We start from the raw sequence: 20,521 nt of genomic DNA on the forward strand, positions 1-20,521 counted from the left end.
ATATAAGGCCCAAAGAGAATACAGTCTGAATCATAATCCTAACTCTCTCATCTTGCCAGTACCCTGCCCCCTTCTTTATGCCAACTACATATTGGTTAAGGAGTAAACCTGGGCCACAGTGGGCACGTCTACATGTGCATTAATGCACCTTTTCTTATGTGCATTAATTTAGTATCTTACACTGGAAGTACTAAATTTAATGTGGGAAAACTGCAGGAAAACTGCAAGAAAAGCACAGAGAAGCATATTCCATTGTACATAGCTTTTATAGATTTAACAAAAGCCTTTGACACAGTTAGTCTGTCAGGGCTTTACACTGTTCTGAAGAACCTTGGTTGCCCACCTATTTTGCTGAAGCTTGTGAAATCCTTTCACGATGGCATGAAGGCACCTGTAATGTATGAAAAGCAAGAGTTTGACTCATTCAACATCAACAATGCAGTGAAGCAGGGCTGTCTACTGGCTCCCACATTGTTTAACATTTACTTCTCTTTCCTCCTTCAACACACATTCCATGATGTTCGAGAGGTTGTCTATCTTAGTACTTGACACGACGGAGGACTCTTTAATACTGCAAGGTTCAGAACTAAGACGAAGGTAAAGGAGATCATCGTAAGGGACCTGTTGTTTGCAGGTAATGCATCCCTTGTGGCTCACGGTGTTGATGCCCTACAACATTTCATTACTAAGTTCTGTGACTCATGAAAAATCTTTGGGCTAGCAATAAGCTTGAAGAAGACTGTTATCATGCACCAAGGCTCATCAGATCCAGTTCCAGATATTACAGATGAACTTGTCCTGATGTTGTTGACCAATTTTTCTACCTTGGCTCTACTGTTACCAGCAATGTAGATCTTGATGCTGAGCTCACTAGTAGAATCAGCAAAGCAGCCAGGAACTTTGGTCTTTTGCAAGACAGAGCCTGGAACAATAACAAGCTGTCAACTAAAGTGAAAATCCATATTTATGAGACGTGTTTTCTCCACTCTTCTGTATGACTCAGAAACATGGATGACCTACACCAAACATATCAAAAGACTAAACAGTTTTCATATCAGATGCCTGTGTAGAATGCATCAAATAAGATGGCAAGACAAGGGTGACAAATGTGGAAGTGTTAAATCGTGTTGGTGTCTTAGAATGAACTACTGGGTTCAGAAGATTCCCCATGCTTGAACAAAGGACGTACTCACGGTTGTTCTCACTCTCGCAAAGCTTTATTTAAGGATACTCGCAGAGGCAGGCAATAAGACAGAGCAGAGAGGATGATCACTTCACATCGGCTCTAGGCAGCAGCCGCTACCCCGCATAGTTCCCCTGGCCCCAGGGTGTCTCGATCCCGGGGATGCGATAGCCTGTGCCGGGCTCTGTGCAAGTCTGGATTCTCGTCGGAATGTGAGGAACTCCCGTAACTTAAGAATGTACAGTTTATATAGTCTGGAGTAAATAATGCTTTCTCGAACTAGGGATTTGGTTATCTCAAGCTAAGAATTTGGGGATGAGTCGTGATCCAACACACCTGGTGTTTACCACATTCCGCTTTATTACAACATTCTACTATCTAGGTTCATGGTTCGGTCACGCTCACAGAGCAAAAAGCTATGCGCTATAATACCGGCCTACTATGGAGTCAGCATACAAAACTCTTGCTATGAGCATTAAGCAAAGTCCTTACTATTACAGTTGGTATGTCATTCATGGGAACATTGATTAGTAAGTAAAGACTCAGGTGGCTTGGCCATGTCAAGTGAATACTGGATCACAGGATCCCGAAGAATGTGCTGTACTCTGAAGCTCAGGAAGAGTCTAGAAAGAGAGGCAGACCGCTGCATAGATTTTGGAATGCTTGCACAGATGACTTAGCATCCATTGGAATCTCTGTGGATGATTTGGGAAAGGAGTGCAGAATGCTGCTTTGGTTGGTGGAGTCAGCTTACAGATGGAGTGAAGCTCTGTGGGGCAGACTGGGTCAAGTTTTATGATGACCAGCATCAGAGGAGGAAAGAATCTGCTGCTCAGATTCAGAACATTGCTAATGTGTGGGTGGGACTATCACTTGCGCATTGGACTCAGCAGCCATCAAAGAACTCATCAGCACATACACCACGCTCTGTAAAGAGCAATGGTGCCAATTGAGTCTGCGTTTGCATGCTTTTTTAGTGACGCCTAATGCACAGTAGACTATTTTACTGCACAGCAGCATAATGTCACGTTTTTATATGACACTTTAATGCACAGTAAAATAATTAATCTACTATGCATTAAAGTGCATGGGTAGATGTGCCCAGTATTTAGCACTTTGTTTGTCATCTGCAATAACCTCAAAGTATTCATTGTGTATTAGTTCTGCCATGGGAGGTATAGAGAAACTAGGCCAGCTGTTACAATTCTTTTGGCTGTTGTATAAGACCATAGAAACTGTAAGTGGCAAAGATGATACCCTACAAGAACCGTGTTGGTGCGATTCCTTTCATAGTTAAATGTTAATACACATATTACAGTAAAAGTAGCTATGACAAGATGAACTGTTAATAATCACTCATTGAAATGTCTTTTTTTTCTTTTAGCATTATCTTTTGATAACTGTGAAGCATCAAATACCTCAGTTAAGGTAATTTAAAAAATAACAAGTGTAAAATGAGCTCTCTTAATAGTTTAATCTACATATTTCAATAGGAGAATTCAAGTGAGGGGAGTAATGGCTAAAGCTGATTTTTTGTTATGGAAAATTAGGAGAAAAGTCATGCTCTGGTTATGGGAAAATGAAAATAGTTCATAAATATATAGAAGAAATCTCAAAAGTTAATGGCTCACATTTCCTGGAAAATCCCTTATTTTCCAGTACAAATGGTTAAAATTAATTTAAGAGGAAATCCCTGGCCTGGACCTCTACTGGGCCAACATTGGTAAATACATTGGTAAAATCCAGCTGACAAGAAGACTGAACCAAGTGGCAAAGACCCACATCCACACTGCAGTTAGATGTTGCAATAGCACACATAGACCTAGGTGAGTCAGCTTTAAATCTTATTCTTATTCTGTTGAAGCCAAGATACCAAGTACTTCTGTGTGGACTAGCTGCCCAAGTGCAAACCCATGGTCCTGAGCACACTTACCTCTGTAGCCTTACCTCTGTAGCCTTACCTCTGTACCACTTACCTCTGTGCTGATGCACCTACACTGTAGCTAGTCCCCAAAAAATCTGCATTAAAAGTAGTTCAGGTATATCTACATGTGCTACAGTCAGACATCTGTTAGGGCCATAAAAAACCTCATATAGAAGTCATAGCCAAAATAAACATACAGTTTTAGTGATGGAATATAGGGCCATTTTTATCCATAAAGGGTATGTCTATACTGCTTCTGTTGCTCTCTGAAGGCACTGCTATGAAGCACAACTGATATGCACCCTGGGCACTAAAGGATCACCAAAGTATAATCAACCCAGTGTTTAACATGGAATTTGCCTCACACAGTTCAAATTAACTAAAATCTAACTTTTATTGATATATTAAATGTTATTTTAATAACTTCTACATAGAAAGATAGAAAAATACTTAGTCCAATGGTCTCACCCACTCCCAGATATTGCTCTACTTGACAGAAAAGGTGGCCAATCAGTTTCTGAAAGTAGAAGATGGTCATCTGTTGGTACTGGCTGTTTTTCAGTCCAGATGTTGTTGGATGCCATTATACACTCAGCTTCCTTGTTGCCTCCATTTTATGCTTTTTCTTTAACTTTACTCCTCTGGTTACTCTTAATTTCTGGGTACCATTAATTGGTTCCCCTGTGATCATCATACTGTTCATGTTTTTATCCTGTCAGCATATTCCTTTGTTCCAGCAAACCCATCACATGCACACATCTTAATTTGGTCTTTTATTAGTGTCTTAATTTGGGCATGCCCCAGACTTCTAATTTGGTCTGACCAACAACTCCAGAAATTCCAAGGGCTCTGCAATTGGGCACTGTCCAATTGGTCTCCACTTATCACCTTTCATTAACATATCCAATCATGTCATCCCTCTGATTTAGTCGGTTTGTGCCAAGTTCAGTTAATTTGAGCTAGTAACAGGGCCTACATTTCACACGCCTGTGTTGATAGTGCTGGAACATAAGCTGCCTGTGAAAACAAACTCAAGGCTAGCTGATAATGCAGACACAAGCAAAATGAAACTGTTTGGAGACAAAAATCTTAATAATGGCAGTGTGGAGTGCCCTCCAGATGACTTCATTGCCTCATTTATGGGCATGATGTGTACCAAGGAGTGGATTGTTGGGGTCTGCTTCTTGGTGTGGAAAACATATACATACCCACACTAAGTGATCAATATGAATCTCAGATGAACAGAAAGTCACTAGTAATTAACAGGTTGGAAAGTACCCTTTTAAAAGTAGTTAGTTATCCTAGTCTGGACATTGGGGTTATCCTCCTCAGCAGTTTTAGCAGGTCAAAGGTTGGACTGAACCTAGGTGGCTCACTGGGTTAGCATGGTTGAGGTATGCTGTTGACCTCAAATGTCAAACAAAAGATGCTAGTCATTTAGCTAGCATCACATCCAGTTATCTTTGATGCCCCTTCCTGAATTACCAGGTATACCCACTTACAGCTAGGTCAATGAGAGCAGCCTTCAGCATGAGTTTAGAGAAAGTTCCTCAACAACCTGGGGTGTTAGCTGGGACCTTAGCAGGATACCTTAACTGCTCAGTCACCAGGCATCAGCTGTATCAGAAAGATCAAAAATAAATAAACATAGAGACTGAACTTCTCACATGTAGGCAGTTTTTACGGAGTTGGGGTGAGGCACCTGATGAGATAATGTGGGCTTGCATTCCAGTTTCGCAACACTCAAAGGCCATTTCCAGTGCCTTCTGTCTACTGCCTTTCAAAAGTGCTAAATTGACTTTAAAATATTTAAATAGCATTTAGTGCTGACGAAAGGCACAAGCTGAGAAAAGACTTCAGGTTCTTTCATTATGTCCAGAGGCATCCACAGGTAAAGCAAAGAATTGCAAGGTTCTCCTGTGTGAAGTACTGTCCTACAAATAAGTCAAAATCCAAGGCCACCTGAAAAGGGGAAAAAGTTTATTATTTTTCAGGCTTATTCACTAAATGTAAAACCACCACAATCATGATACTTTCCCCTTATAATTTCATCACTGGTTCACTAAATATTGGGCTGAGACCACCACATCATATTGCACAAAGCATCAAGCTGCCATCAGATAGTGGCCAGTCATCACAAAGCAGGCCAGAGCACCCTCGAAGTGAAAAGTCCTATATCTTGTTACTAGTTTTCAGGGTCATCCAGGTCCTTGCAGTGTTTACTCTTCATTCTTCAGTAAATAAGAGGGTCCTGAAAAAAATGTATGTTGGTATAAAGTAAAGTTGCAGATTTGACAAAATATCCATGGAATTAAGACAATTGTAGCATATTTTTCAAGCCCCGTCACACTACTATTGTTAACTAATGCAGCTGTTTCCTCCTAAAATAACAGTCCCATTTTTCATGATGTCTAACTGATATCAAAACAAAGCATCCTTCCTCATCCCCTCACCCTCCATTGGTTTCAAGTGACTTTGTCAAAGAGAGACTGTGTTTTTTGTTGAATGTTTTATCTTTGGGATTCCCCAAAATTCCTATCCCAGAGCCAGTTCTGTCCTGGATAAGATGATTTGTAGATAATATTAAAGGAATTGAACATCATCAAAGGATAATGACATGCTGCTGTTAGATGAATATGAAGGCATGGGTAAATTGTTCATTTCCAGAGCAGGAGACAATGATTTTGTGACATCATTCTGTGACAATGACTTTATTTCTGTTATACCTAGTGACATGTGTACATTTGTGTTATTTTAGCTGTTAGATATTCATGTATCAGAACATTCTAATTCACTCGATATGTTCTGTCTGGCTTAGAGAACTAGTCCATTAGGCTAAGAGGGTAGTTGTTTCAGTAGATCAGGAGGTGCCTTACCATCTTTTGAGAATGGGAGAGTTCTAAATCCTACTTTAGATTACTAGTAGAAATGAGTTTGTTGTTCTCATTTGCCCATAGAACATAGAAATACACACAGGTGGGTATTTTGGATCAGAATTAAAATAATCTGCAGAAGGTTCCAGTGCCCTGACTTGTATCAGTCAACACAGCTGTCATATTAGTCCCTTGCACTGTAGTCCATCCACAGATTTATAAAAAAAGACTGCTTTAAAGCATTGGGGGCAACCTTTCTGGCAGAGCCCCACACACTCCCTGGGCATGTCTACACATGCATATTAATATGCTTGCACAAACTCCAGAGCTTATTGCCCCAGAGTTTATTGCTCCTGGGTGCACGTCTTCACATGCGCCCAGAACCCAGAATCGCAGCGCGTCGAGCTGTGGTGGAGTAGCCCTGGCTGGCAGGAGGTCCAGAGGGTCAACCTGCCAGCTGGGGGCTGCTCCTGCCCAGCTCAGCTCAGTGTGCTGGAAAGGGCTGGCTGGGGATGACAGTGTTTCACTGTGGGGCTAGCCAGCAGGCAGCCCCTGCACTGAAGCACCCTCATGCCCCAGCTAGCTGGGGCAGTGTCTACATGTGTACTGATACAGAGTAAATACTCCACAGCAGGATAGTACTTGTAAATGTACTAGTAATTAGTAAATTACTGTGGAGTAAATTAGTTTACTTCAGCCTAATGGGGCACACGTGGAGACACATGACATTTACTGCACAGCTAAGTAGTCTACTGTGCAGTAAACATCTTGTGTAGACACGCCCCTTGAGTGCAACTGATACCTTTCCCTTGCCTGATCTGTTACCCTGCTTTCCGCTCACTGGCCTAGCTGTCCCTGTGTCCCTTGCTGCCTCCCGAGTCTGCTGTGTACTACAGACAGATTGACCACCCATGCTTTAAAGAATTAGAAACTAATTTATCCAACAGAGTCTGTGACCAGGTGTCAGTATATAGGACCATTTAGGAGAGCAATGCTATTGAACTGACTCACATGGATAAGCCAGACTCAGTAGGTACTTTCAGTAGTTGCCCTGGAGTGTATAAGACTGAGGGCCAGCTCCTATTCCATATATTAGACTTAGTTACCTAATTACAATCGTATTCTACTCTGCTTGAGTTCCTGAACAACTGTTAGTGCAAGAGGTGGGTGGGTCCTCCTCCTCACTGATTTTTTTTTTTGTGCATCTTAGTCTTAAGGTTAAATTGACTTCATGTTCCAAAAGTAGATGCATTATTCTAAAACAGGCCAAGACGTATTTAGAACACTACTATAGAACCATCCTGCTTTTCCCTCCCACAGGATACTACGTTTTTACTAGTAAGATTGTTTCTGAGTAATAGAAAGAAGGAAAATAATTAATTTTACTAACATTTGTCAGTGAATAATGGTGGAATAATGGAATAATTCAGCAGCATGATGGAATCTGCTTGCTGCTATTAATTATGGATTACTGTTGCTAAGAGCTTCTTTGGTCCAAACTTCCAGTGAGGCTCCATTTGCTTGCATAAGTCTGTAGTTTGACTGTAGGTCTTTTCTACATTGGCCATTCTGAGCTTTTGACCTGAGCCTGATATCGCATCCTCTTCACTTTCTCCTTCTTTCTTCTCTGCCGTGGTCCCCCTCCCTGCTGCAGCTTGAATGCTAACTGAAGAGTGATGTTTCCTTGTTCCACAGGTTATCAGGGAGCCAGATGAACAGAACACATCTGAACATGATTCATCATCTCTTGACACCGATGAACTTGTAAATTATTCACATTCTCCCACTCAAAGAGATTCAGCTTTTCAATGCACAGCTTCATTTGCCACCTCTCAACATCACAGGTCACCAAGTCCTGCTCAGAGTCACTCTCCTCCCCAACACAGGTTATTCATTTTAAATAAAAATCTGTTACTTCAGTGACATTGTGTTGTCACGGGGAGTAGGGAAATGCTGAATGACCAGAAATATTAGCTTTCAAGCTGCTTCCTTGGGAAAGCTGAATTTATGACCCCCAGATAAATTTATATGGAGCATTTGTGATGGTACTCAGGGGGTATTACTCTGAGTCATAGGGCTATGGCAACACATATAGGTACATAGGAGTAACAATATAGAAAGAAATTAATGGTCCAGTATCACCTGTCTTTGACACTAACTAGTACCAGGTACTTCAGAATAAGGTCCACAAAACCACATAGTGTACAGTTAGAGAAAACTGCCCAAAAAGGAAGCTGCTTTCTAACCTCCATTGATTACTGGTTGTGAAATGTGAAGGTTATATCCTTCACTGATTTTTTTTTTTTTTTTTTAGTACTGACTAATATAACTACAGGTGGTCTCATTATCCATAAACATAGCTTATTATTTTTATATTTTACCAAGCCTTATATCTCAATAATATCTAATGACAGTGAGTTCCATGAGCAAATTCAGCATTGTGTAAAAAACAATGAACAACAAATGTGTTTCCTTTCATTAACTTTACATTTGTTGCCTGTTGGTTTCATTGCATGCCCCGTTTTTCTTGTGTAACCGCCGGGCCTCAAACATCTTACCTCGGGCTTCCTTGCTCCAAGGGTTTGCTGATATGTGGCTTGCTGTCGCCGGTAGCCTTCGGGGAGATCTTTCTGCGCGCTGCAGCCCGCCCCTTTCTCGCCTGCCACGACTTTGATCTCTCAGTGGGTGGGGCTTCATGTAGTGCGATTACCCTCTTCAGCTACCTGCATCGTAGGTGTCTTCTGCGAGGCTCCTCCTCCCCTACACCTTGCCCTTACCCCGCCTGGCAGATCTTGGGTATTTCTGTTGGTGCTTGCATACTCCCTCAGGCACGCCACTAACGAGCTCACCCTTCGCTCAATCTCCCTATTGATACACCTCAGCCCCTTCTGACCTGGGGTAACACAAAAGAAACAAAACTCTTTCAAACTTAACTACGGCTTACTGCGCCTAATGTGAGGCATGACCCTGCCCCTGTTAAACCCCCTGGTGGGGGTCCCGTCGCCCCTCCGCGTATCAACCGGGTCACCACTCGTGACTTGGTACACTAGCCCTCTCTTTCCGTGCCAGCTGCTCGCCACTCTTTGTCCAGTATCTCCCGGAGCAACCCTCTCTCCGGGTTTTCCCTGGCTTGTAGTCCTCTCTCTGGGTCTATCCTGGCTTGCAGCCCTCTCTCCGGGTCCTCCCTGGACCACAGCCTTCCTTCCGGGTCTTCCCCGGACCGCAGCCCTCTCTCTGGGTCTTCCTCGGGCCGCTGACCCCTCCACGTTGCCGAGGCTCTTACCCCGCTCTTTCCCGGCTCACCCGCCGCAGCTGTGTTGTCCTCCGGCGTTGGTTCATCCCCGGGCTCTTTTACTCCTCCGCTGTACACGCCGGCAGTCGGCTCCAGCGTTCTGCGCCTCCAGCCGACTCCACCGGCCCAGCTTTCTCCTGGCAGCCACGTGCGCCCCCCGCTCCTCGCTGTGGTCGGCTCTTTTATCGCTGCCGGCCGGTGATTAGTGATGGCGTCACCCGCCGTCCGCAGGTGACTTGAGGCATTGTCCCGGCCGTGAGCGGGCTTCTTCGGCCGTCCCTGCTCCTCCTCGCATCCTGCGGTGAGTAATTTATTTTTTCCCTTTTCTTTTCCCTCCGCTCTGCCCTCTGTCTCTGGCTCTGGGGTTCCCTCCATGAGCTCAGGAGTTTCCTCAGTCTTTCTCTGCCTGTGACATCTTGCATAATGAGAAAGGGCAGATAGGCTTTGCCTTCTCTCTACCATTCACTTGTCCTTATTTCTTTCTCATATTCCCCAGTTATTTCACTTATAAAACTGAACAATCTTCTCGTGTAAAACTGAACAATCTTTTGAAATCTTCCCTTTATACAGAGCTTTCTTTCAGTCTAATTCATATGTTAACATATAGTAATTTGTTATTAAGACTATCATTGTTGTGTTCAATTCACCCATTGCCCTGGGCAAAACAGCAAGATTTCAAAATATGTTTTCAAAGAATGGGGAAAATGACTGATGGTGCCACTCCTATCTGGGCACGTCTACATGAGATGCTAACATTGCAGTTGAGTAGTTCTACTGCACATTAGCATAGCTAGCAAAAACCATACTAATGCACAGTAGAATTACTCTAGTTCGCATTAGCATTACATAAAAACCATTTGTCAGCACTGATGTACAGTAGCGCCGATTACGGTGCATTGAGTTTAGTACCTGGAATTACAGGTACTAAACTCAATGCACCATAATTATGGTGTATTAATGAATGTGTAGACATGCCCACTGTGAACCAGTTTAATCTTCAGTCAGTGTAGGGTATGTATTGTAGCTCTTTTGTTCATGAACATAAGAGTAGATGAGACCTGAAGAAGATTGAACTGCATTCAATAGCTTGTCTATATGTATCCAGGGAAGTGGTCCTCGCCCCTACCTTGGGCAAATTCAAGAGGAGGTTGGATGATCACCTTTCTGGGGTCTTGTGAACCCAGCATTCATTCCTGCCTGTGGCAGGGGGTCAGGCTAGATGATCTGTTCAGGTCCCTCCTGACCCTAGCTACTATGAAACTATCTTAACCATGTGATTGATCCAATAAAAGATATCACCCACAAAAATCCTTGCTTCTTGCACATTGGGTAAGGACATTTTCATGGGAGGAGGGCATGAAGTCAGGTTGTTCTCCTGGTGAGTGAGTTTCCACACTAGTGGAATGGTCAGAATTCTTCAGTGATGTGAGGATTCCTTTGCCCCAGGACAGAATCTGCTGTTTCTGCAATGCTGCCAGCTTTGACTCCAACCATGACTCAGGAGCACAATTTACAATCCCAAATTCAGTCTCCATCTTTGGGGTTGTTATTCTTGAGGAGATGAGGGAACAAACCTGATGAGTCTCTGCAGCTTTATCCTGTCTTTTGTAAATCAGCAACCATCTGCCTCAAGACAATGTATCTGATATAAAATTATTGATTAGCAGAGATTAGGAAAATAATTTTTCAGCCTTTCCAATTTCTAGGCAAGCCCCATAAAAAACACCCCAAAATTATTCTGACCTTTGGTTTACATAATGAAGAAGCCCTGAGAAAATTACACACATCTAAATCTTTTTCTTTGTCACTTGTTTGCAAAAAGAGAGAGATTTGCTGTATCACCAGCATGTTGTCAAAAGTTGATCGCCTTAGTTAAATGGGGAAATTGCTTGCCTGGGAGTGCAAGAAGAATAATTTCTCTGGTGTTAAACAGAACAGGCAGTTCAGAGCTTAGAACAGTTGTCGACAGCCACGTCTTTATATCAGAGGAGGCTGCAGCTAGTTAACTCTGTTCTTACTCGTGTTTTACAGAGAAAAATGGAGAAAGCTCAACGCTCTAAAGAGCACATGGAAGACATAACGAGAAGGAAATTAGTTTATCTTTTCTTAGTGAAATTGAGCAAAATGTACTGTTAATGCTATTTGCATTGCATCAGGATCTGTTGTGTCAAGCACTATACAAGCATGGGAAAAAAAGACAATCTTTATCCAAATAATTCACAGTTTAAGGAACAGCTGTGTTTCTGCTCAGCTTACTGACAATACAGGGCAGTGCCTGCATTTCGTACAAACATACATTCAAATGTGCACACATCAGGACAGAGTATTTTGGATATCCACCTAAATAATTATTAAGTCCCTTTTCCTTTGGGGCTTAGGTTAAGCAGGGTGTTGTCTACATGTGTGGTGGATTGCACAGTTGTCACTGCATAGTCATTTAGTACTTGCTTAACCAAGTACTAAATGACTGCACAGTAACCGACATTACTGTGCAGTCCTGTCTCCGCACGGTTATTTTTAGACACTACTGCACAGTAGTGTTGCCATCATGGTTTGTGTCCGGCAATGCTGTGGCACTGTAGGAACGAGCTGCGGTGCAGCTACAGTTGTTACTGCACTGTAGCGTCTCAAGTAGATGCTTCTGCAGGCACTTAAGCATGCAAATAGCCTCAATTTCATTCCAATGAATTTACTTTCTATTTATAGGAAGTTTTACTTCCTATTTATAGAACTATTAAATGGATACAGGAATAGGTCCTTTTGGGAAAAGTGAACATTGCCTGGCTTCAGATTTAGGATAAATTAATTTGACCAAACTACCCTCTATTACATATCATGTGAAGATAAAGCACCAGTGAATCTTCTGGATGCCATTAACATCTAATAATCTCAGGGTTCTAAAGGTTCCTCTAATATGGTTGCCTTTGTAGATGGGACAAACTCTACTATAAAGATTTGTAATTAGGTGTTGAAACACCTTTTAGTTATACTGCAAGTGTGCTATTAGGGTTCAGTTTTTCATAACCAGATGGCTAAATTTAAAAAACATAACTATCCTAATCCTGTATGAATGCAGGTCAACAAGTACTAAAGTAGCTGTGATTATTTCTAATTATTAAATCATCCTTTTACATGCTATTTCTTTAAATTTAGCTTCCCTTTCCTCATACTTCTCCAATGGTTTTCTAGCCTGCCCCAGTCCATATGTTGGTCTCTCTCTTGGCTGACCACTCTCTAAATATTGAATTAAGATTGGTGACACCAACAAGGCACCCAGCTTAATTAATGAATTAGGAAAACAATAATCCCTTATTTCACAGATACAACAGCACAATTTGTCTACAGAGGTGGACGTTTTTTACTAACCCAACAAAGTGCAATTCTTGGATGAAACATTGAATTTATGGCCTTAAACCATATTTATATGATTTTGTGCCTGTTTTGCAAACACAGATCATGGACAGATGAAACATTTACAGTAATGTTACTGACATTACACCGGGGTGAAAAAGTAATGCATAGATGACACAGACCTTTAAGCTTGGGTAACTTCCCCCAATTCAGCGGAGAATAACTCCTGAGAGAATGAAGGGTAGAACTCTACAGGTATTAGGTAAAGTAGAGTAGAGGGATAAAGGAAGAATGGCTTATGAGAAACCAGCTGCAGGTAAAGCCCCTCTCTTTGGAAAAAAAAAAAGATTCTGAGGGAGACCAAAGGAAAGTAGGATAAGACAAGGTTTCTAAAGATAAGGAAGGACAAAGCATGATAGATGAGAAAGAGAATAAATGATAGGGAAGGAAATGTCTGTAAAGCCCCAGTTCAGCAATTGTCTTAAACAGATACCAGATTTTAAGCATGTTAAGTCAATGAAGGAATCACACGATGAAATACCTTACTGAATTAGGGTCCTTGCTAAATTATATCTATTAAGGTGCTTTATTTGGTTACTTATATATTTCCTTTCTTTGTCCTTTTCATGAAAACATTCACTTAAGAAAAACACTGCCAAAACATTTCTGAGTCTTATTTCAGTTCTCTCCTCTGAAGAGTCTTAGGCATTACTTTTCCCCAGTAGAAACCATGAACATGCAGGCATTCACGTATTTTCTTCCAGGACAAAAATGGTGGTTCTAGGAGAAAAATAACCTATTTCTGATCCCATACAGGTCAATCCTGGGAGAATTTCTCCTGGAAGAACAAAAGCCTAAACACATTCTCACTACTTGACTCCTCTGGGAGGGCCAGGGGGAGTTGAGTGGTGGAGAAATGCTTCCTGTATCTTCCCGAGACTGGGGTCACCCTGGTCTTTGGAGGGCATGGGGAAAAACTGCTGCTTGCCCCCTCCCAGTCCAGGGATTGAGTGGTGAGGAAAGGCTCTCTTGCCATTCCCTAGAATGGGATCGCTCCAGTCCGGAGAAGGCACAGGGGACAGCTGTTCTCTCACCGCCCATAGACTAGAAGGGGAGAGGAGGAAGAGTTGCTCCTTGTTCCCTACTCACTCCCCAGACTAGAGTCCCCAGTCTTAGGAACAGGCAGGAGGGGTTTACCGGCTGCTACTCTGTCATCAAGATCATTGGAAGTCAAGCAGAGGAGCAGTTGTCCCTTGCCCCCTGCCCACTTGTCAGGCCAGGGTCCGCAGTATGAGGAGTGGGAGGGGAAGTTTTCCTGGGCTGAATGTACAGATGAAATGGACCTTGATAAGGTAATCTATTCCTTCTCATGGCACTGAGGCAGGTTAAGTTTAGAACAGTATTTTTCTGACCTATTCATAAAAACCACATGGGAAGATTCCATAATATCCCTAGGTTGCCTGTTCCAGCGTTTAATCACACTCCCAATTAGAAAGTCTATCTTAATATTTAATCTCGATCTTTTTCATGAAAATTAAGCTGGTTGCTTCTTGTCTTATTCCTCCCTAGGACATTGAGGATATTGATCAACATCTTTATAACAACTTTGTAATGCATAGGGGACTGTCTCCCCTCAGTCTTCTCTTTTCTAGACTATGGAAACCAAATTCCTTCAACTTCTTTTCAAAGTTCATTTTTTCTGAACCTGTTAATACTTTTGTCACCCTCATCTGTATTTTCTCCAGTGCGTTTGTTGAAAAATGATGCACAAAATTGGGCCCACTACTCCCATCTGAGACCTCACCAGTGCTGAGTCAAATGGAATACCAGTAATTACCATCCTATACCTTAGATGACACTACTAATATATTCCAGATGAGATTTTTTTTTCTTTTTGCAACTGCATCAGTCTGTTGACTCGTATTTCAGTCTGTGGTCCACTGTACTCCTCAGATCCTTTTATGTTGTGCAGTTGTCTAGCCACTTATTTCCCATCTTGTATTTATACATTTGATTTCTCCTTCCTATGTGTAGTGTTTTGTATTTATTACCATTCAGTTTTATCACATTGATTTCAGACCATTTCTCCAATGTTTTAAGATTATTTTGAATCCTTAACCTGTCTTCTAGAGTGCTGTCAACCCCTCCCAGCTTGCTATCGCCTGTAAGTTTTATAAATACACCCCCTTTTCCATTGTGCAGTTGTTAATGAAAAGATTGAGCAGAATCAGGCCCAGGACAGACCCCTTTTCTCTCAGTGTGATGGCACACAGTTGATAGCTACATTTTTTTTCAATCAGTTGTTTCTTCAACTGGTTTCATCTAGATATTATTTTTCCAAGTTGCCTATGGGAATATCATGGTGACTGTGTGAAAAGTCTTACTAATGTCAAGACATACCACATCTACTGCTGCCACCATCTTCACTAGGCCAGCTGTCCTGTCAAAGAAGAAAATTAGGTTGATTTGACATAATCTGTCCATGACTGATCCCTGTTGACTGTTTTCAGTCACCACTATGTGCTTCATAGATTTCATAGACATTAGGGGGGAAGGGACCTTGTGAGATCATCGAGTCCCGCCCCCCTGCTAGAGGCAGGAAGTCTGCAGGGATCAAATGATCCCATCAAGATAAACATCCAAACAGTTTTTGAATGAGTTCAGAGTAGGTGCTGGCACCACCTTTGGGGGAGTCTGTTCCAGACCTTGGGCACTTGGACTATAAAGAAATTTTTCCTTATATCAAGTCTGAATAGGCCTTCTAGAAGTTTGTGGTGGTTAGATATAGTTATCCCTTGGGGAGCCTTGGTGAACAAGTATTCTCCCAGATCCTGATGTGACCCCCTTATATACTTATAAGCAGCCACCAAGTCCCCCCTGAGCCTTCTCTTTGCCAGGCTGAAGAGTTCCTTGTCCCTCAGCCTCTCCTCATAAATCTTGCTCTTTTGGCTTTTGATCATACGGGTGGCTCTCCTCTGGACTCTCTTGAACTTATCCACATCCCTCCAGAAGTGGGGGCCCAAAACTGGACACAGTACTCTAGCTGCGGCCTCACGAAGGCCGAGTAAAGCAGGAGGATGATGTCCCTGGTTTTGCTTGAGATGCATCAGTGGATGCATGCCAGAGTTTGGTTTGCTCTGCCAGCCACAGCATTGCACTGGTGGCTTATGTTTATCTTGTGGACAATCAAGACCCCCAAGTCTCTTTTGGTTGCAGTGCTAGTGAGTGTAGCACTGTCGAGCCTATAAATATGATGCTGTTTTTTTTTTCCCAAGGTGCAGTACCCTGCATTTCTCTATGTTGGATGCCATCAGGTTTTGGTCCTCCCACTTTGCAAGCATATCCAGTTCAGCCTGTATCCCCAGCCTGTCCTCCAGCGTGACTGCCTTCCCTCATACTTTAGTGTTGTCTGTGAACTTTGCCAGTCCTCATCTGATGCCCAAATACAGATCATTAATGAAGATATTGAAGAGTACTGGCCTGAGCACTGAGCCCTGGGGGACTCCACTGGTAATCTTGTGCCACGTTGATTTGTTCCTGTCAACTAGCACACTTTGGGTCCTACCCCGGAGCCAGTTCCCTAGCCGTTGGATCATGAGATGGTTGTGGCCACAGTTCCCCAGCTTGGTCATGAGGAAATCATGGGAGACCAAGTGAAAGGCCTTCTTGGAATCCAGATAAATAACATCAAACTTGTCTCCTTTGTCCAGACAGTGCATCACCTGGTTATAGAAGATGAGGTTGGTCAGGCAAGACCTTCCAGTAATAAAACCATGTTGGCTGGCATTCAGTAGGTTGCCTTCTGTTAGCCTGTTGCAGACGGATCCCTTGATAATTTTCTCCAAGATCTTTTCAGGGATGGACATCAGACTGATTGGTCTGTAATTTCCTGGATCTTCCTTCCTCCCTTTCTTGGAGATCAGGACCACACTGGCTCTTTTCCAGTCTTCCGGTACATCACCAAAGTGCCACGAGCTTTCAAATATCTTGGCCGTAGGGTATGCTATGATGTTCACCAATTATTTTAAGACTCTTGGGTGCAATCTGTCTGGGCCCGCAGACTTATGGATGTCAAGCCTCTTGAGGTGTTCTCTCACTTGATCTACGTCAATTGTGGACCCATCTCCCAAGCCCTGGATGCTTTGCATCCAGTCTGACAGCATGACCCCCTTGGGCAGGTGGAAAACTGATGCAAAGTAATCATTTAGGAGATTGGCCTTTCCTTGCGTGTCAGATGTCAGCTGCCCCATTTGATCAGATTATGGTTGCTGTCACCAAGCTTGCCCTCGACCCTCAGATCATTCACCAGATCATCCCCTTTGGCCAGAGCCAAATCCAGCAGTGCCTCTCCCGTAGTTGGCCTATAGACCTCTTGCATCAGGTACAGGTCATCAATGCAGGTGAGAAAGTTCGCGACTGGTCAGACTTGGCTGTGTGCTCTTCCCACAAGATTCTGGGAGGTTGAAGCCTCCCATGATGATCATACATCAGGAACGTGCAGCCTCGGCCAGTTCCCTATTGAATTTGAGATCCAGTTCTTCCTCTTAGTTAGGAGGTCTTTAATAGACTCCTATGAGTATATTCCCTTCCCCGTGCTCCCCCCATATTTTAATGCAGAGGGTCTCAAGTTGCCTTCCATGGTTAATGAACTCAGTTTGAAGGGAAGTGTACTGCTCCTTGACATAGAGAGCTACACCTCCACCCCCGTTCCCAACACACTCTCTCCTGTAAAGGGTATAGCCTTCTATACCTACTGACCAGTTGTAGGAGGAGTCCCACCAGGTCTCCATTATCCCTACGAGGTCATAATCTTTAGCGGTCAGGAGAAGGGTCAGCTCCTCTTGCTTGTTACCCAAGCTCCTGGCATTTGTGTACAGGCAGTTGAGTCTGCCATGAGAAGCCCTAGGTTTACTTATGTGATGGGACATGACCTTTCCTTGGGCTCTCATCAGAGTGGGTTCTCTTGGGCTACCTACTGTGATTGGCATGGCCTGGGCTAGAACTGTTGATTGACCGCCCGTCCCACAGCGATCTTAGTTTAAAGCCCTGTCGAGTAGGTCAGCCATTCTGGCCGAGAAGAGCTTCTTCCCTTTCCAGGTGTGGTGGAGGCCATCTCTTCCCAACAGTCCACTACCTCTCTCACTGAAGTGGGGAGTATGGTCAAAGAAGCCAAACCCCTTGTGATGGCACCATTGCTGGAGTCTTCTGATGCACCTATCCCTCTGGGGTCCATGACCCATAACTGGGAGGATTGAGGAACAAACTATCTGAGCCACCAGATCCTTGAGCCCAGCCCCACACAGGACCTGGCTGGGATTGCTCCGAGCCGTGTCATTTGTGCACACATGCTTATAAATTGATTGTTTCATAAATTGTTCTAGTGTCTTTCTGGCTCTACTGAAGTTAAGCTTCACCTAGTTCTTTATGTACTGTAGAGTAGGCCTGTGCAAATAGGGAAGTATTCGATTCGGATTTGGCTGATTCAGAGGATGGTGATTTGATTTGGAGATTTGGATTACTGTCCTGAATCGATTTGTCTGAATCAGCTTTGGAAGATTTGACCTTGATTTGGAGAGATTTGGTGATTCAGATTGGCCAGGGAGAGGCAGGCACAGCTGGGTGGCTGCAGGTTCTCCCGTGGCTATTCCAGCTGTGCTTGCCTCTCCGCGGGTGGGGGGAGCCACAAAAGAAGCCCCCATGGTTGTCCTTCCCGGCCCCAGCCGAGTCCCAGCACTTTAAAAAGAAAAATAAAATGCTCTGTACTCACTGGCTTCAGGAGCAGCAATTTGGGCCTTTGGCACAGCCCCACCATTCAACGCAGGGCAATGGGAGGCAAAGGGGATGGCCCCATGCTTGGCACCTGTATGGCGCTGCCCCATGGCGCAGGTGCAGTGTGGCTTGGTAGGGCGCTGTGTGCTGCCTGGGAGATGGGGCTGCTAGGGCTGAGCGCTGCCGGGCTCCGGCCAACAAGTGGAGTCGCCCCAGCTCCCAGACAGTGCACACTTGCATGATGCAACAGCTGCCATGCCAGTGCCAGGTTGGGGGGGGTGATCCCTGCTGCCCCCCACTACCTGCCAGTGCCCCCCACTGCATGGGGAGCCTCTGCCACAAGCTCCCAGAGGTCCCAGTCACTGCTTCCAGAGCCAGTGAGTATGGGGATTATTATTTTTTTTTTTTAAGTGCAGGGTGGCTGGGGCCGGGCAGGGGATGGGGCCAGGCAGGGCAGCCATGGGGGCTTCTCCTGCAGCTCCTCCAGCTGTGCCTGCCTCTGCCTCGGTGGGGTGAACCGCAGGGGCTATGCCCTGCTGCCGCTTGCCAAGCCGGTGTGGGGGGTGAGGGGGCTGGGCATAATGCAGGCACAGCTCGCTCCAGGTGGCAGCAGGGCATAGCCTCTGCTCCCAGTGCTGCTGAGCCTGTATCAGTGCTGGGAATGGGGGCTCTGCCCTGCTGCCACCTGCCCCCTTCTGCCTGGAGCGAGCCATGCCCACATCCTGTCCCCCCCACCCCAGCCCTGGCTGGGCAAGTGGCAGCAGGGCAGAGCCCCTGCTCCCAGGGCTGCTGCACCTGCATCCCATGCCCCCACCATGCCTCTCCTCAAGTAACATGCCCCTCCGCCCTGGCTGGGCAGGTTGTCCCAGCTCCAGCCCCAATCCCTCCCTGCTTCCCTCATGCCCCTTCCTTCCCCCTTCTCCAACACCAACAGATTTACCAGCTGGAGGCAGCTGTCAGCTGCCTGTTTAGTCTATGGCCGAATCTCCAAATTTGCCGAATCTTTTTCAAAGATTTTCTGAATCAATTTGGATGCTTTAAATTGATTTGGAGCTTTTACTTGGTCTCCCCATTCGATTTGGATTCAGGGGTTTGGTCCCCGAATTGGGCTGAATCTCCTCCGAATCAAATAGTTTCATGGTAGCTAGGGTCAGGAGGGACCTGAACAGATCATCTAGCCTGACCCCGTGCCACAGGCAGGAATGAATGCTGGGTTCACAAGACCCCAGACAGGGGATCGTCCAACCTCCTCTTGAATTTGCCCAAAGTAGGGGCGAGGACCACTTCCCTGGGAAGTTGCTTCCAAATTTTCGCCACCCTAACTGTAAAATATTGGCTTCTGATCTCTAACCTAAACCTATTCTCCATCAGCTTATTACCATTGTTCCTTGTCACCTCAGGTGGTGCTGGGGAGAAAAGGGCTCTGCCTATTTGCTGTTGATCTCCCTTGATGAGCTTGTAGGCAGCTACCGAAACTTGATTGTATCTAATTTATCTACATACATTTTAACTTGTTCTCACCTGTGATCCTATAACTGTGTTAAAACTAATTTAATGATACATTTGGTCACAATTCACTTTTTTTTTGCGAAGACTGAAGAAAAAACTGAATATTTCAGCCTTGTTTGCATCAGTCATTATCTGCTCTCCTTCCATGTTAAGTAATGAACCTATACTTTCCTTTATCTTTCCCTTACACAGAACCTTTTTTGTCTTTTGCTATTTGTAATTTTGGGTGTGCATAGTGTAGTGCAGTGTAAAGATATCTAAATTAACTACCTGAGGTAGCAGAAACAGTGTATTATAAGCCTGGAGCTCAGTGGAGGCTAATTTCCCCTCCCTGCTCAGAATACTGCATTAATGTAGCTAGATTCCTGGTACATCAGCTGGTTTGTTTAGAACTACCCTGGGTGTCTGCAACATTACACTGTGCAGTAATGGACACAACCTCATTTTGTGCCTTGGCCTTTTGGCATTTGTTCCTGCCTGCTTGTTTTATCCCTTTATATTCATCTTCAGTCACGCGTACTTGTTACCACAGTTACTCTGATTCTTTTTTGATGTCCAGGTCCTCAAAGAGCTCTGGATATAGTCCTATTGGTCTCTAACTTGCATCTTTAACATTGTTT

General features: G+C 44.2%; 1 protein-coding gene across 3 annotated transcripts in view; it reads left to right on the plus strand.

Moving 5' to 3' along the window:
* Window positions 1-20,521, plus strand: part of SPATA6L (spermatogenesis associated 6 like) — a 76,098-nt gene that overhangs the window by 35,385 nt on the left and 20,192 nt on the right. For all 3 annotated transcript variants that reach the window (XM_014608650.3, XM_019477984.2, XM_019477985.2), the window contains exons 9-10: window positions 2,568-2,611; window positions 7,676-7,866. In XM_014608650.3, the coding sequence (XP_014464136.2) occupies window positions 2,568-2,611; window positions 7,676-7,866 (235 nt within the window). The remainder of the gene's footprint in view (window positions 1-2,567; window positions 2,612-7,675; window positions 7,867-20,521) is intronic.

This window comes from Alligator mississippiensis, chromosome 3 (genome assembly GCF_030867095.1).
Source record: "Alligator mississippiensis isolate rAllMis1 chromosome 3, rAllMis1, whole genome shotgun sequence".
NCBI classification, from domain to species: Eukaryota; Metazoa; Chordata; order Crocodylia; family Alligatoridae; genus Alligator; species Alligator mississippiensis.